The sequence below is a fragment of the Elgaria multicarinata genome, chromosome 1 (genome assembly GCF_023053635.1).
Source record: "Elgaria multicarinata webbii isolate HBS135686 ecotype San Diego chromosome 1, rElgMul1.1.pri, whole genome shotgun sequence".
NCBI classification, from domain to species: domain Eukaryota; kingdom Metazoa; phylum Chordata; class Lepidosauria; order Squamata; family Anguidae; genus Elgaria; species Elgaria multicarinata.
The window spans coordinates 213927040-213945106 of record NC_086171.1 but is presented as its reverse complement, the minus strand read 5'-3'; the positions used below and the strand labels follow the sequence as shown (position 1 = coordinate 213945106).

The 18067-nt window shown below is 47.8% G+C and overlaps 1 protein-coding gene across 1 annotated transcript in view; it reads right to left on the bottom strand.

The window, feature by feature from the left end:
• Positions 1–17524, bottom strand: part of SIRPB2 (signal regulatory protein beta 2) — an 84644-nt gene extending 67120 nt beyond the window's left edge. The window contains exon 1 of the mRNA XM_063143357.1: positions 17421–17524. Coding sequence (XP_062999427.1) covers positions 17421–17493 — 73 coding nt within the window. The 5' untranslated portion in view covers positions 17494–17524. The remainder of the gene's footprint in view (positions 1–17420) is intronic.
• Positions 17525–18067: the final 543 nt, after the last annotated feature.

The following is an 18067-nucleotide window of genomic DNA, read 5'->3' as shown; positions in this document are numbered from 1 at the left end:
CATAGAATAGCAGAGTTGGAAGTGCTGTGCCCATCGGGGGTAGGGTGTGGAGAGTGGGGAAAGTATTTAAAATTTAAAAAAACCACTTCCCTTTAGCGCACGAGTGTTCGTGCGCTGCTGCCCCTTTATTTATTTTTTTAAAAAATGGCGGGTGCAACGCTTCTCCTTCTGAGGTCGTCTCGCCTTGCATGTAAACAGAGGAGGGATCTCGTGATAAACACATCGCAGGGTCTTCCCTCCTCTGTTGTGGGCTAAACGGTAGGTCTAGCTAAGGCCATAGACTTTAGAGAACCTGTTCCAGAGACTGGATTCAAGGGCAATGTCATCTTTAAGAACTCCGACCAAGAGATTTCCAGTATCCACTTCCAAAGCAAGAACCCTGAATTTCCCCCAGTGAATTCATACTTCTGCTGTCATAAGAACATCAGAACATCAGAAGAGCCCTGATGCTGGATCAGACCGAGGGTCCATCTAGTCCAGCACTCTATTCACACAGTGGCCAACCAGCAATGGCCAGGGATGAACAAGCAGGACATGGTGCAACAGCACCCTCCCACCCATGTTCCCCAGCAACTGGTGCACCCAGGCTTACTGCCTCAGATACTGGAAGTAGCCCATAACCATCAGGGCTAGTAGCCATTGATAGCCTTTGCCTCCAGGAATTTATCCAGTCCCCCTTTTAAAGCCATCCAGATTGGTGGCCATCACTACATCTTGTGGTAGTGAGTTCCATAATTTCACTAAGCGCCGTGTGAAGAAGTCCTTCCTTTGATCTCTCCTGAATCTCCCATCAATCAGCTTCATGGTTTAGTGACCCAATTGGGTTCTAGTGTGATGAGAGAGAGGGAGGATGTCTCCCTATCTACCCACATTCTCCACCCCATGCATAATTTTGTATACCTCTGTCATGTCTTCCCTGACTCACTTTCCCCCCCAAGTAAAATTCAGGAAAAAGTTGCTTCATACTTTCCCACACGTGTTACTAGCAACGTGAGAGAAAATCTACAAAGGATTCGAATGAGTTCTGACATCTATGACCCTGTGGATTCTGCATCCGAATGGATTTTTCTAAGTCACATGAATTCTGCGGACTTGCAGACCGATTTTTCCCATGGGGGGGGGGGGAGAAAATTTGCACTAGAGCTAATTTGCACTTGTGCAAATGTACACTAATTTGCATTAACTGATGGACATTTGCACAAGAGCTCATTAGCGCACTAATACGCTATGCAAAGTAGCAATGATGCAAATTAGCACAAGTGGAATGAAAACCTGGTAAAAAAATAAATCCGTTTCTATCCATGATGGAACAAAAGACGCTTGACAATCTGCAAACCACAAATCCAATGATTGTAATAAGATCCCTACATCCCTACGTGCTGATTCTTCCCTGCTGCCTCCCCCTGGATCAGCCTTTCCCAACCTGGTACCCTCCAGATATTTCGGATTAAAGCTCCCAGGATTCCAGACCGCTGCCCATCTTAGATGGGGCTGATGGGAGTTGACATCCAAAACATCTGGAGAGGACCAGGTCAGGGAAAGCTGCCTTGGAGGCTCCCCCCCCCCGGCCATGGCAAACACACACCTGAGGTACCTGACTTAGGCCGTTGCTAGACGAGGGTTTAGCCCGGTCTGATACCCGGGCTCACCCCTGTGCGTCCAGATGATGCACAGGGGATCCTGGGGTCAGCCCGGACTAAACCCTCCCTTGGCCCGCCTTCTTCCGCCGAGCTCTCCAACCCGGGTGGCTCTTTTGCTGGCAGCAGGAGGAGGCCGGCGGGGAGTTGGGCTCCGCAGCAAGGACTCACCAGAGAAGCCGCCGAGCCCTGGGAACTTTTCGCCGCCGCTGCAGCCGCCTCTTCCTCTGTCTCTTCTGACCAGGTAGCTACACTAGGAGTTTCGGGGCGCCCTGAAGTGCTTTCGGGGCGCCCCGAAGACTGTGTGTGGAAGCCCCCCTGGTGGGAGAGATGGGGGGAAGAGGAGAGCCAGGGGACATCGCAGGGGGGGGGGAATCGTGGCCCAGGGGCAATGGGGGGGCATCGCACATGGTGGGGGGCGGGGGGGCGAAGGGGGCATTGGATACAGTGGGCGGGCGGGTGGGGGGCCATTGGACATGGCGGGGGGCGAGGAGGGCATTGGACATGGCGGGCGAGGGGGGCATTGCGGGGAAATCAGAGGCAGGGGGGAGCAGGGAACCCTTTTTTTTAAAAAAACAACCCACCCTACCTTATCGTTGGTGCGCTCCTGCACACATGGCCCCTTTAAGATAAAAAAAAAAAAATGGCTGACACGATGGGGCTTTCCTTTACCCCGTTGCGTGTTACGTCTAGCTAGGAGCGAAAGCCTGTGCTGCTTCTAGCACGGGCTGGCCCCTCTACAGGCCCAGATTCCCAGGTAGGTCTGGCAAAGCCCTTAGTGACAAGAGAAGCAGGACCCAGGAAAAGGGTTATGCACCCACAGCCCACAAGGGATCTATGGATTTTTTTTTAAAAATCCATTCTTTGAATGTTTCTTGCACTGTCATTGAGGGAATTGGATTCTTTTCCCCGCAGCTAAAATTTCATTCTGCTTGTGCTAATTCACATTAGCCTAAACGTATCTTAGTGCAAGTGCTAAGTACCCCTAATTCAAAGTACCCCCTCCTCCAAAGTGAAAAACCCATCTGCATTACTCAGACATAGCCAGCCCACTGACTCATCTGCAGTTTGGATTCATAGAAATAATCGGAACTCCTTTGAATCCGTTGCGGATTCCTGCACATTGATGAAAAGAGAGGAAAAAGTCAATCTAGGGGAGACAAAAACCCTGAATAATGGTTGTGCAAATCCACATTCACCTCCAAGATTACTGGAACGTTTATGATCTCACCAGTTTCTGCTTTCACTAACAGCATCACAGTTCTTTCAACTGAAGGCTGAGAGTCATGCGTGACCCGGCAAGCAAATTCCGACAGGTCCCTCTCTCTGGTCGCTGTCATGTTCACAATACCCCTGAGGGAGAACATCCCGTCACTACGGATGAACCGGGTAATCTTTGTTGGTTTGATTTGGCTCTTATTGACAAAGAACTCCATTTTTGTTTTATTCGGATAAAACTGATGTGCGATGCAGGTGAGAGTCACGTTTGCATTCAACGTGATGGGAGGAGACGGGTTGCTTTCCATGACCACTTTGGGTGAAACTAGACAAAGGCAAAGAAATCAGCATTAAGGCTTTAATATCCATGAGGGGAAATCTTTTCATTCTGCTTTGGTTTGGACTTGTGGTTTAAGGGGAATAGACAGATCTTGATCAAACCAGCATCTTAAACCCATCAAGTCAAGTGCCGTCGTCAGGACCTATTGGGTCTACTTAGTTTGTCTGATGTATTTTTAATCTGCAGGTAGCAACAGCCCATGTTCTTGGCTTGGCATGGGTGTGGACCTGTAAACTATGTGCGCTTGACGTGCAATGGGATCTCCTTCAAAACGACTGTGAGGATGTGCCGGAGTGTGTTAGATTTAGCTTAAGTACACGTGACCCAAATTTGTATCGCAATCGCTGTACACTGGGAGAAGAGGATTGAACCTTCTCCCCAATTTTTGTCCCTCCCGACTGCCACAGGAAAGGGGAGTTAACAAAAGAGAGAAAACCTCCGTTGACACCAATGGAGACTTCTTTCTCTTTATAAAGCCTCCCATCCTCTGCCCTGGGGGTGGAGGACTTGCAGTGGGAAATGGGGAGGGGGGAAATTTAATCCCCCCTTCCCACTGCACAGTGGTCCCAACTCGAATTACGTTAAAGGAAACCTTAACCCTCATCTGCCTGCCGTGTGATTAGCACCAGGTGAACTTGGGCTCTTAGCCTGGCTCCTTAGGCCATGGCTAGACCTGCCGATATCCTGGGGATCACCCCGAGATCACATGATGCACAGGGGACCCTGGGAGCAGGGAGGGATGATCCATCCCTTGCCTCGGGATATCGGCATAGACTTTTAGGCCGCTTTTCCCGTGGTCTTGGGATGATCCCGAGACCACGGAATGTGTGGCCGGGCGTAGCAGTTTTTCCTGGCTACTCGTGAGTAACTGCAAGGATTGGGCACGGGGCACAAAGCTCCTCATCGGGTGGGGTGGGGTGAACGGGGAAATTAATTTTTTTAAAAAAAAAACTTACCATGTTTTGCACGAGCGCTCGTGCTCTTTGTCCCCTTCAAAAAAATATATATATAAAAAAATGGCGGAGACGACGTCCTGTTCCTCCTGGGACATCGCACACCGTGTGTAGACAGAGGAGAGACCTTGCGATAACCACATCGCGAGATCCTCACCCCTCCGTCGCGCTAGACCAGGGCCGGATCTACACTACTGCTTTAAAGCGCTTTATAACAGTTATAAAGCGTTTTAACTGCTTTAAAGCGCTATAAAACTGTTATAAAGCGCTTTAAAGCAATAGTGTAGATCCGGCCCAGGTGGGTCTAGCCATGGCCTTAGTCACTTCATTTCCCCTACATCAAAACAGCTAAGGTCCAAGCTTTATGTTACCTACTGATGCCCCTTCACCCTGGGGGAGAGGAACTGGAAGCAAAGGCAGAACGGGCATTTAACCCTTCACCTGCCACGCCTCCAATCTCACTCCTCTCCAATCCCCTCTGAAAGCAGCTTGTCCACCAATAAGAGATCCATTGCACGGACCGTGTCGCTGAGCCCACGGCTGCCATCTGTCCTTCAGACAAAAGGGTCATTTCTGCATGCTGAAAACCAGGGTGTCCTCTCACGCATCGCACCAGACTGGAAATGCATCACCCCATAATAGGGCATAGATAAGCATAACGTTTGCATGTTCTACTTTATATGTATAGATGCAGATTTAGAAATACTTGCTTTAAATTTAAGCCCTAACTAACTGGCTTGGGATCTCGATACTTGAGGGAGCGCCTCTCTTTCTATATGCCTGCCCAAGACTTGAGATCTGTTGGAGGAGCCCTTCTCCGCATCCCACCAGCACAACACATTCGCTATGATGGGACAAGGGAGAGGGCCTTCTCTGTGGTGGCACCCCGACTGTGGAACGCCCTCCCCTTGGAGGCCCTACTGGCGCCAACGCTTATTTTATTCCGGCGCCAAGTGAAAACATGGCTTTTTAACAAAGCCTTTAATGGTTAATTTCACTAAATGGCACATTGTTTTAACTGTTTTAATTGCTTTCACTGCTTTTTTAATTATATACTGGTTTTACCTTGATTCATGGTTTAATTGGTTTTTAGCTGTGTATATTTACTGTTTTATATTGTCTGATTTTATCTGTACGCCGCCCTGAGAGCCTACTGATATAGGGCGGGATATAAATGTTTTAAATAAATAAATAAATAAATAAATAAATTTTAGTAGGAGAACCACAGGGGGCCAGGCTGACCAGGTGACCCGTGTCACTGCTTAGCCTTCTGTGCAGATGCTCACTGTGGATGGGTCCCTTCTGGGCCCCCGGACTCACCCTACTTTGGGTTCTTTGTCTTTATACCGGACTTGGGCCGGATCTACACTAGTCTTATACCGTTGCTAGTGTCCCTTTCTAATGTGGTTCTCTGTAGCTGTAACGTTACTGCAGGGCACATGGTTCAATCCTTCCGTTGTTCTCCCTCCCTCTTCTCTGAGAGCTGCTGGGTTTGCTCCGCCCACTGCCTGCCTCATTCCTAGCCAGGAGTGCAGGGCAATAGTCATAAGCAAGCACACACAAACTCCCTCCCTCCCAAAACATCTTAACACAAGTCCCAGGGAATTGCCTGAATGCATAGGAGACAGCCACTTTGCTGAAGCTAAGCAGGGTTGGGTCTGGTCAGGGTTGGGATGCGAGACCAAATTGAAAAGTTTTAGCAGCAGCCGCATTTAAACCCCGCTGGTCATGAGTTTTGGACTTTGGATCCTTGTTAATTTTCCTGCACGGAGCTACAGTGATCCTTTGAGCGCTCCTCAGCTCCTTTGCAAAGAGGGGGGAAATGTTAAAAAAAAATCATAAAAAAAACCTGATGACCCAATTTGATTCAAATTTTAAGGCAGGATGCATGGGAGTACTTCACAATAAGAGCAGATTCTAAGGTGGAAAACTTCCGAGTCCTTTGCATGCAATTGTCAGTGATTGGCCAGTGTAACGCTGGTGTGATTTATCTGCTGTAGCAGATAAGATAGCAAACGGGGCGAAGGAAGGAGAACAGGAAGTGGGCGGAGCAAACCCAGCAGCTCTGATACCGGTAGAAGGAGGCACATGAATCTGTAGCCACGCTGGAACTAAGAAACAGAAGAACCTGTAAGTACAACTCATTTACAACGTTGGAGACCCAGGGTCACGTGACGCTATGCGTCACAGTAACCCATTCAAAACGTTAGAATAACACCAGTGTAGATTCCCACCTAGACTGGACAGACCTTCAAACATGATGCTCAGAATAGAGGACAGCCCTCTGGCAGCCTTTCATACAGAGGACTGCCACCCGTGAAGTAGGACACACGGCCAGCCAATGCCCTTTGCCAAGCGTGCCCATCAGGGTCCCCAACTCTTGTACGACCTGATCCTTCAATAGGACAGGTAGGCTGGAATTCTTGACAAGCCAAGTCATCCAATTCACAGGTACTGCCCAGCAAACATAACCGTGAGCTTTTGTTAATGGGTTTTTGTTGGGAGGATGTGTATGTTTGATGATAGAGTTTTTAATCAGAGTCTTAGCACCTCTGAATGTTATATACACACAACTGTTGTTGTTGTTGCTGGGAAAGAGATCAAATAAAGACCTGACTATTTGTGGGTGGGGGTCTATGGATTCTCGTTGGGGGCACGGCTACAAGGGCAGTCATGATGAGCTTTTGCACTTTAATATCTAGAACTGCAAGGACAAGAACTGCCTTGCTGGAAAAAGTTGACTCCAGCAACCCAGTGGCCTGGCAAATGCCTTCTGGTAGCTCAAAAAAGGAAAGGAAAGGAAAAGGAAAAAAAGTCGCTAATGGAGACTTCATAGAATCATAGAATAGCAGAGTTGGAAGGGGCCTACAAGGCCATCGAGTCCAACCCCCTGCTCAATGCAGGAATCCACCCTAAAGCATCCCTGACAGAGGGTTGTCCAGCTGCCTCTTGAAGGCCTCTAGTGTGGGAGAGCCCACAACCTAACCAGGCAACTGATTCCATTGTCATACTGCTCTAACAGTCAGGAAGTTTTTCCTGATGTCCAGCTGGAATCTGGCTTCCTTTAACTTGAGCCCGTTATTCCGTGTCCCGCACTCTGGGAGGATCGAGAAGAGATCCTGGCCCTCCTCTGTGTGACAACCTTTTAAGTATTTGAAGAGTGCTCTCATGTCTCCCCTCAATCTTTTCTTCTCCAGGCTAAACATGCCCATTTCTTTCAGTCTCTCTTCATAGGGCTTTGTTTCCGGACCCCTGATCATCCTGGTTGACTTCCTCTGAACACGCTCCAGCTTGTCTGCGTCCTTCTTGAATTGCGGAGCCCAGAACTAGACTTGCTCCTTCTCCTTGGCATCCAAGACTCACCCCTTGTCCCCTTGCTTGCAATTGCCCCCAAACTGGTACCCATAGCCCCACCCGTCTCCATACCTGTTAGGATTTTGGAAAGATTAAAACGTTCCTCCAGGACGTCCTGAATAGCCTCATCCTTGATCCGGCAGGTGAGCTGGGTCATCACATCCTCTCTGGTGAGCTGCACTTGCACAGAGCTCTCGGCCCGGTAGGAGTTCTTCCCGTCTTGGGGCAGAATGACCATCTCTGAGGCTTGGATTACATTCGTACCCTTTAACCAGGTGACTGTGATGTTACTGGAGGAGAATCCACCTGTGGTGCAGTTGAAGGTAACTGTGGTCCCTGGTTCCACTCTGGTACTAGGGCCATTGATCACTGGCTTGGACAGCATGGACGGTATATCTGTGGGAGAAAAGGCGAGTAAGGGTAGAGGTGTACATAGGTATGCCTGGGGCGGAGAATGTGGAAAGGGAGACTCCCGTCAACATCCAAATAGTATTAATCCTTCATGAACCCGATAAAGAGGGCCTACTTGAATCTTGACTGTTTTGTGTAGCCTTGCTTTAGCAGATATCGTCTTCTGTGTTGTAGTCTAACACCTCGTGGGGGCCTGTCCTACGAACAAGGGGACTTTGGAAAGTAGATCCAAAGCCAACCCCATTCAGTCCACCCATGTAAGATGTCCCTCTGCAGCCCGACCATCTCTGTGACATCACCTGTGGTGGAGCTTTCCTCACTGCAATGAGGAGGCCTTTGGGGGTGAACCTTCCCTGGGTTCCTTGTCCCTGCTGGCTGGGAATGATGGGAGTTGCAGTCCAACCCATCTGTGGCCACCAAGTGAAGGCTGACCTAGCGTGTCCTCATCCATTTGTTCACAGTTCACCTGTCAAAATATGGGTTTAGTAACCCAACCAAAAGGATCAGCCTTGCTCTTTGAGCTGTGCTCAGTAGGAAGAACTTCCCCGAAGTCATGGGGGTGGGTTCCATTCTGCTCCATAAAAGTTTCTGGCCCTTGTCCCACTCTGTCATAAGGCACAGGGATGCAGATACCTCAGGCAGCAGATTGTGGAGGAGAAGGAGCAAGGGTGGACAACCTAAGAAGAGGTTAGGCCTCATCTAGAGTATTGCGTCCAGTTCTGGGCTCCACAATTCAAGAAGGACGCAGACAAGCTGGAGCGTGTTCAGAGGAGGGCAACCAGGATGATCAGGGGTCTGGAAACAAAGCCCTATGAAGAGAGATTGAAAGAACTGGGCATGTTTAGCCGGGAGAAGAGGAGACTGAGAGGAGACATGAGAGCACTCTTCAAATACTTAAAAGGTTGTCACATGGAGGAGGGCCAGGATCTCTTCTCGATCCTCCCAGAGTGCAGGACACGGAATAACGGGCTCAAGTTAAAGGAAGCCAGATTCCAGCTGGACATCAGGAAACACTTCCTGACTATTAGAGCAGTACGACAATGGAACCAGTTACCTCGGGAGGTTGTGGGCTCTCCCACACTAGAGGCCTTCAAGAGGCAGCTGGACAGCCATCTGTCAGGGATGCTTTAGGGTGGATTCCTGCATTGAGCAGGGGTTTGGACTCGATGGCCTTGTAGGCCCCTTCCAACTCTGCTATTCTATGATTCTATGAAGAGCCATGCTGGATCAGACCAAAGGCCTATCTAGTGCAGCACCCAGTTCTCACAGAGGCCAATCAGATCCCTCCACAAGCAGGGCCAGCACCAGGGGTGGGCATTATTGGGGCCCTGCTGAGGCCCACACCGTTGCCACAACCAGAGTGTTGGAGCTCCTTGTGCAATGCGGCCTGCCCTGCCATCCTCCTAAGCCTATTGCCGTCATGTGTGGCTGAAGTCATTGTCCCATTGCCATTGTTGAAGTGAGATTGTTCGTGAGATGGAGGAAGCATCTTCTCCCCCACCTCAGACGGCAAAATGCCTTGGGCCAGCACTGTTCCTCAGGCCCATGAGTGTATGAATGACCCACAGAAATTTGCATTATTCTGAGACTAAGAGAATGTCGTCATGAAGAACCTCGATGGCGGGGCCTTCTCTGTAGCGGCCCCCACCCTCTGGAAAAACCTCCTTCATGTGGTTCAGTAGGCGGAAAATGTAGTATCTTTGAAACGCCTCCTAAAAACATCTCTCTTTTAAGAGAAGCCTTCCCTGGACTGTAACTTTCTCTGGTTTCATGTGATTTTAAAGATTTAAATTGTATTGTCATATCATGGTTTCAGTTGTAAACTGCCCAGAGAGCCTAGGCTGTTGGGCAGTATAAATAAATAAACGTAATAAATAAATGAACAAATAAATAAATATGTAATCAACTCTATCAGCTCTCTTCATGGTTAGCGCCCAGCAGGGAAGGTAGACTGGGGACAGCAGAAGTATGACTTCACTGGGGGAAGTTCAAGACTCTTGCCTTGGTAGTGGAGCCTGGATTTCTCCTGCAAGGGGTCTCCCTGAATCCACCCCCTGAAACAGGGTCTCTAAAGCCTTTGAGAAAGTGAATTGACTTCACCCCAATCTAAAGGGAAGCAGGTAACTCAGTTCAGCAGATTTATGCAGAATTGGAGAAAAGGGACCTAGCAAAGACTTGGGATGGGTTGAGGAGGGATCTGGAGCGGATCTACACTGTGTACTGAAGGCGCTTGCGTGCGCCTGCAGTGCGCCCCCAAAGCGATCGTGTAGATCCTGGAAGGAAGAGGCGGAGGAAGAGAAGGCTGGGGAATCTGGCTGCGTCCTTGCTGCCGCCACCACCCACCTCCCAGCCGGCCTTCTGCTGCCGGCAAAAGAGCCACTCGGTGAAAGAAGGCGGGGCAGAGAGCGGAAGAAGCTCTCCGACCCGGGTGGCTCTTTCACTGGCAGCAGGAGGCCGGCGGGGAGGTGGGCGGTGGCGGCAAGGAAGCGGCCGGATTCCCCAGCCGCCTTTTCCTCCGCCTCTTCCTTCCAGGATCTACACAATCGCTTTGGGGGCGCACTGCAGGCACACGCAAGCGCCTTACGCAGTGTAGATCCGCTCGGAATAAACTCTGCCGTGTAGCTTATTTGTCTCATCGTGTGAGGGGGCAAAGCCAGCTATTTGCAAAATAAGCTACTGTGCTTAATTCATAAGCCACCGTGGGTTAACATGACGTATGAACAGCCCCGCAGTGACCTGGCTGCAGGGAAAAGTTTGTTGGTCAATCCAGCTACAAAGCCTCCAACTTCAAAGGCAATTGGGCTTCCCCTGACAAAGGAAACAGATGCAGACACAACCTTAAGTCCGTCTCAAGGCTTGTAAAACACAGGCCATAGCTAGACCTAAGGTTTATCCCAGGATTGTCCTGGGGTCAAACCTGTTCATCTACATGTCACACAGGGCATCCAGCGCTCAGGCAGGGACGAACCCGGGATGATCCTGGGATAAACCATAGGTCTAGCTACGGCCATAGTCTGAATATCGCAGTGATTGCACAGTATAACCCTGGTGTGATGAAGCCATAAATGTGCAAGTCAGAGTGAGGGTCTCACCTGGTTCCTCTGGACTTTGAGGCTCAACATTCTCCTCCTTCAGTCCATCATCTGCAAGGAAATGAATGCTATCATCTTCTCTTGATTCCAGGCAGTGGAAGTTTCTGGGCCTCGGGGAGGGAAAATGGGGAGGCCGGGGCAGCTTGCAGGATGGAGGCAAGAGAAGCCCTACTCTCCCCTTTTCGCCTTGGTCCTGCACGCAAGCATTTGCAGCGTGTATTGTACCATCCCTACTTTATAATAACTACTATTCATTGTGCATTCTCTTCCCCTCCTTATTGTTTTATTATGATGCTATTAGAATGTAAGCCTATGCGGCAGGGTCTTGCTATTTTACTCTGTACAGCACCATGTACATTGATGGTGCTATATAAATAATAATAATAATAATAATAATAATAATAATAATAATAATAATAATAATAAAAACACACACCCGCTTGACTGTTCTTTTGTTAAATCTCACTTTCATCTCTGTTAGCCAGGGACCTACCATTTTTGCCTTGGCCAGCAGACCCTCCCCTCCCCATGCATGTCATAAGAACATCAGAAGTACCCTAATGCTGGCTCAGACTAATAATAATAATAATAATAATAATAATAATAATAATAATAATAATAGTATTTCTTGCCCACCTCTTCATCCCGATCGAGGCAGGGAACAACAACATATGATACATAATACTCAATTAAAACATAATATACATTGTTAAATACTTGCTAAAAAACATCCTAAAAACATTTTTAAAACATCTTAAAATTCCACTGGATAGGCCTGCCGGAAGAGATCAGTCTTGATAGCTTTCTTGAATGCTAGTAGACTGTTAAGTTGACGAGTCTCCTCCGGCAGGCCATTTCACAGTCTGGGAGCAGCAGAAGAGAAGGTCCACTGGGTAACGGTTGTTAATCTAGTTTTTGCTAGCTGAAGTAGATTTTTCCCAGAGGACCTGAGTGTGCGGGGCGGATTGTACGGAAGAAGGCGACCCTGCAGGTAGCCTGGACCCAAACCATGTAGGGCTTTAAAGGTGATAACCAACACTTTATACTTTGCTCGGAAACTAATTGGCAGCCAGTGAAGAGATTTTAAAACTGGTGTAATGTGGTCACCCCTAGGTGTACCACATTACACCAGCCTGGCTGCCATATTTTGAACTAGTTGAAGTTACCGGACTAGGCACAAAGGTAGCCCAAGGGTCCATCTAGTCCAGCACTCTGTTCACACAGTGGCCAACCAGCCATCAGCCAGGGACCAACAAAGCAGGACATGGTGCAACAGCCCCCTCCTACCCATGTTCCCCAGAAACTGGTGCACACAGGCTTATTGCCTCAAATACTGGAGATATCACACAACCATCAGGGCTAGGAGCCATTGAGAGCCTTCGCCTCCAAGAATTTATCCAACCGCCTTTTAAAGCCGTCCAGATTGGTGGCCATCACAATGAGCTTTATCACACCAGGGTTATACTGTACAATTGCTGCGAATTACGTGCAAAGGACTCCGAAGTTTTCCAGTTTATAATCTGCTTTATTTGTGAAGTACTCCCATGTATCCTGCTTTAATTGTGCTATAAAGGGAAAAGACCCGCCCTATTTTGCTACTAGTTTCTGAGCATGTTTTTGGAGCGGCTACTGGGGCGCAGGAGCAGGATTTTATATGAATTAAACAAATGCTTACATCTGCGTAAGTTTTAAAGATAAAAATTTCAAAATTGGCACAGTAATAGATATTAAGGAGAGCTTTAATCATACCAAATTTGAATAGGATTGGGTCATCTGTTGATTTTTATGATTTTTTTACATTTCCCCCCTTAAACCCTTTGCAAAGGATCTTAGGAGCGCTGCCGCCTAGGGTGTGATTTAGCAGCAACAACAACAACGCCGACAGATTAGCACTGTGGAGGATAATTAGAGGGAAACAGGTACGTGGGTTGAAGCTATCAATCTTGCGGTAGTGAGTTCCATAATTTAACTATGCGCTGTGTGAAGAAGTCCTTCCTTTTATTTGTCAAGGGTCTCCCACCAATCAGCTTCATGGGATGACCCCTTTGAGTTCTAGTATTTTGAGAGAGGGAGAAAAATGTCAAGTTGGAAGGGGCCTCTAAAGCCATCGAATCCAACCCCCTGCTCCGGCAGCCTTGGGCCAGCACTGTCCCTCAGGCCCATGAGTGTACGAATGACCCACTGGAATTTGCATCATTCATAATCCACCATAACAGCTGCTCTCTTGATGGTTGGAGTCCCACAGGGATGGTAGACCGGGGACAGCAGAAGTATGAATTTACTGGGGGAAGGTGCTATATAAATAAATAAATAATAATAATAATAGTTTGGATCCTGGGTTTCTCCTGCACGGGGTCTCCCTGAATCCACCCCCTGAAACAGGGTCTCTAAAGCCTTTGAGAAAGTGAATTGACCTCACCGCAAAGGGGTACCAAAATAAGATGAGGTTTTTTGGGGGGGGGGGCTTTATAGTACAATTAAAGCAGGATGCATGGGAGTACTTCACAGTCAAAGCAGATTATAAACTGGAAAACTTTGGAGTCCTTTGCACGCAATTCGCAGTGATTTCACAGTATAACCCTGGTGTGATGAAGCCATAAGTGTGCAAGTCAGAGTGAGGGTCTCACCTGGTGATAGTTCCATTGGACTTTGAGGCTCAACATTCTCCTCCTTCTGTCCTTCATCATCTGCAAGGAAATGAATGCTATCAGCTTCTCTTGATTCCAGGCAGTGGAAGTTTCTGGGCCTCGGGGAGGGAAAATGGGGAGGCCAGGGCAGCTTGCAGGATGGAGGCAAGCGAAGCCTTGCTCTCCCCTTTTTGCCTTGGTCCTGCACGCAAGCGTTTGCAGCCCGTATTGTGCCATCCCTACTTTATAATAACTTTTTAAAAGAAAAAAAAAACCATTTTGACTGTTCTTTGTTAAATTTCACTTTCACCTCTGTTAGCCAGGGATCTACCATTTTTGTCTTGGCCAGCAGGACAAGTTAAAGCTGCAGGAGCCCTGCCCTCTTTTAAATCTGGTCACTCTAGTATAGCTCCTGCAGCTTTCACTGGTGTGATGAAGAGGAAATTTCACCAGGTTCCCCATATATACAAATGACACCTGCTGAAATTTCCTTTTCAATACAACTGTTAAAGATATAGGAGCCCGGTCCTCCTTTTCATATGGACACCCTAGTCTATGACCCCCTGGAAAAAGGGAAGCACAAATTTAGGGGGCAGGATTGCAGTTTGAGATTGATAAACAAATCGTAAAGGAACACCTAATTTCTTTGAATGAGTTTGAATCTCTAGGGCCTGATGAACTGCATCCTAGAGTAATGAAGGAGATAATAATAATAATAATAATAATAATAATAATAATAATAATAATTCTTACCCAGAACTTCCTCCTCATAAATAGGAGGAAAAGGATTTTTACGATCTGAAGAGAAACCAGAGTAGAAATGAAAACATCATCACATCATCATCATCACCATCAAATCCACTTTTTTGAAAATCCAAACCCAAAAACCCTTCCAAATATTAAAGGCACTTTTTGTTCAAGCAGGCCTTTGGAGAATAATCCAGCCCTCCATCTATGTTAATGTTTTATAATTTTGTTGTGTATTTTTTAATTGTTTATGGTTTTGTTTCCCTCCACCCCCCCCCCCCATGTATATTTTAAACTTTGTAAGGCCGCCTTGAGGCCCAGCATTGGGCAAAAGGCGGGATACAAATAAATATAATAATAATAATAATAATAATAATAATAATAATAATAATAATAACTCCTTTTGTCTCTCCTTACACAAACCTATATGTCAGACTCCCACCTGTCAGGTGGGGATACTATGCCTGCAAATTTCCTACAATTCTGTCCAGAGGGAAATAATTGTAGCCCCTATGTTGATTTCTCCATTGCTGTTGTTGGGGAAAACATCCAAACCTTCCCGAAATTAACCAAAGAAAGGCTCTGCTTCAGTTCCAAACCAAAGCAAAGGACAAAGAAAAGGCTGAAGTGCTCAATTCCTACTTTGCCTCCATCTTCTCCCAAAAGTGGGTCTATGATCCCCCTGGAAAAAGTGAAGCATAAGTTGAGGGGGCAGGTTTACAGTTTGAGAAAAACTTCCTGACTGTTAGAGCAGTACGACAGTGGAATCAGTTCCCTAGGGAGGTTGTGGGCTCTCCCACAGTAGAGGCCTTCAAGAGGCAGCTGGACAACCATCTGTCAGGGATGCTTTAGGGTGGATTCCTGCACTGAGCAGGGGGTTGGACTCGATGGCCTTGTAGGCCCCTTCCAACTCTGCTATTCTATGATTCTATGATTCCCACAGTCCACAAGGGAGGTTACTCGATCAAAAAATGAGATCAGATTAGCCCGGCAAGATTTGTTCTTGACAAATCCAAGTTGGCTTCTAGTAATCACTGCATGGATTTCAAGGTGTTTACAGATTGACTTCTTTATAATCTGCTCCAGAATTTTCCCAGGGATGGATGTCAGACTGACCGGTCTGTAGTTCCCAGTTTCCTTCTTTTTGCCTTTTTTGAAGATAGGGACAACGTTAGCCCTCCTCCAGTCATCCAGCACCTCACCCATCTTCCATGATTTCGGAAAGATAATAGACAGTGGTTCTGATGCAGAAATGACCTTAACTCCATCCCAAGGCTTGCAAAACGCAACCTTGATATCATCTGTGTTTGATGCAGGGGAAAGCCTCCTCACCCGGGGGTGGGGGGGAGACTCGTTTTGATTCTATACGTGGGGGCGGGGGTGCCATCTGCCTGAGCCCTTGTGCCATTTCACACCTCCTGGTAGATCAGCCCTTCTAAGTGTGCAAGTCAGATTGAGGATCTCACCTGGTGATCCTGCCATAAACTTCCCCCCTTTCCGTCCTTCAGCACCTGCAAGGAAATGAATGTTATCATCTTCTCTTGATTCCAGGCGGAGGAAGTTTCTGGGCTTCGGGGCAGGAAAATGGGGAGGCCGGGGCAACTTGCAAGATGGAGGCAAGTGAAGCCTTGCTCTCCCCTTTTCGCCTTGGTCCTGCACGCAAGCGTTTGCGGCCCGTATTGTGCCATCCCTACTTCATAATAACTAGTAATAACAATTATTCTTTTTTAAAACGAAAAGAAAACATTTGACTGTTCTTTTGATTAATCTCCCTTTCATGTCTGTTAGCCAGGGACCTACCATTTTTGCTTTGGCCAGCAGGTCCACCCCTCCCCAGACATGTCATAAGAAGAACATCAGAAGTGCCCTGATGCTGGATCACACCAAGCGTCCATCTAGTCCAGCACTCTGTTCACACAGTGGCCAGGCAGCCATTGGCCAGGGACCAACAAAGCAGGACATGGTGCAGCAGCACCCTCCTACCCATGTTCCCCAGCAGCTGGTGCACACAGGCTTACTGCCTCGAATACTGGAGATAGCACACAACCATCAGGGATAGTAGCCATGGATAGGCTTCTCCTCCAGGAATTGACCCAACCCCCTTTTAAAGCCATCCAAATTGGTGGCCATCAGTACATCTTGTGGTAGTGAGTTTCATAATTTAACAATGCGCTGAGTGAAGAAGCCCTTCCTTTTATTTGTCGTGGATCTCCCAAAAATCAGCTTCATGGGATGACTCCTTTGGGTTCTAGTATTATGAGAGAGGGAGAAAAATGTCTCCACATTCTCCACACCAGGCCTCATTTTGTACACCTCTATCCTGTCTCCCCTTAGCCTCCTCTTTTCCAAAGGTGAGCAATCCCAGTTGATGTAACCTTCCCTCATAGGAGAGATGCTCAAGTCCACCCCAAGGAGAGTTGGTCCTTGCAACCAATGCTCCAACCCATCTGGGGTCTGGCTATACATTTCAAAGTCCCACGATGGCAGCAATGCTGGGACTGTGTCGGTTCTACAATGCAGCATCCACCTTGCAGCCACCACGGGGCTTTCCTGCGAAGGTGCGGATTTAAAAAGTTGGGGATTTGCCTTAACTTTTTACACTGGAGCGAGGTGATCACAGCCCTTGCTTCGTCTGACCTTGTTCTGGTGTCAAGGCGGTGGTGTTCCCGGATGGATGGCGCCCCCCTGATTTGTTGCTGGAAGCCTGGGCAGAAGAGCCCTGCCCTCTTTTGTATCTGTTCACTAGGGCTGTGCACGGACCCCCCCCCCCCGATCCTCTCCGGTTCCCGATCCACAACTTCTGGATTGGGTCTGCTCCACCCTGCGTCAATCCACCTATGGTCTGCTCCGCTCTGCTGCGGAGCTCCAGATCCAAATTGGAGTTCTGTGACGACGCCATCGGCGCCAGGTAGGGTCTCCCTACCCCCACCACAAGGAGACATCAATCCGGTCTTGCTGTAATATTCTCTTTCAACAGGACTTCTCTGCAACTCAAAATCTGAGCACAGTGGCAAGTCCAATTTCTACATTTGAGCACTCACCAACAAGGAGCAAGAGAAGGAGCAGCAGCCGAAATAGACGTGGCCACCCAGAGAAGGGGCTTGAGGCAGCCATCGGGGTGGCAGGCAGGAGATCCTTCTGAGTTCTTTCTCACTTATCTCTTTCCCCATCAGATCTCTGTCTTCTTTTAAAGAACGAAGAGGAAATGGTCACTTCCTCCTATTGAATCTGAACCAATGATCGTGCCTTTAGATTCCTATACACCCCCACATCTCTGAGCATTACGATGTTGGAGGGTAACTTAACGGAGGTCCGTTTCTGTAAGAAAAGAGAAACATCTGAAGAACCTTTCATGGCTCTTTTTGTAATATTTGCTGGTAATTTTCACATGGGAGCAAGTTGAGAATTGTCTCCTGAGTGTCGCTTCCGTGCAACAAAATCCATCGATGTAGTTTTTGCAATTTAAATTGTTTGTATATTTTTTTTTAAGCGTTTTCTTCCTATGTAAACTGCCCAGACAGCTTTGGCTGTGGGGCGATATACAAATGTAATAAATAATATAATAAATAAATAAATAAATAAATAATCAATGCTGTGGTAGGCCTCTGCAGATTTTACAACGGAGGTTGTAAAAAAAGGCTGCGTCACATCAAACTCTGAGCCTCCCCTTTTCTGAATATATTAATTG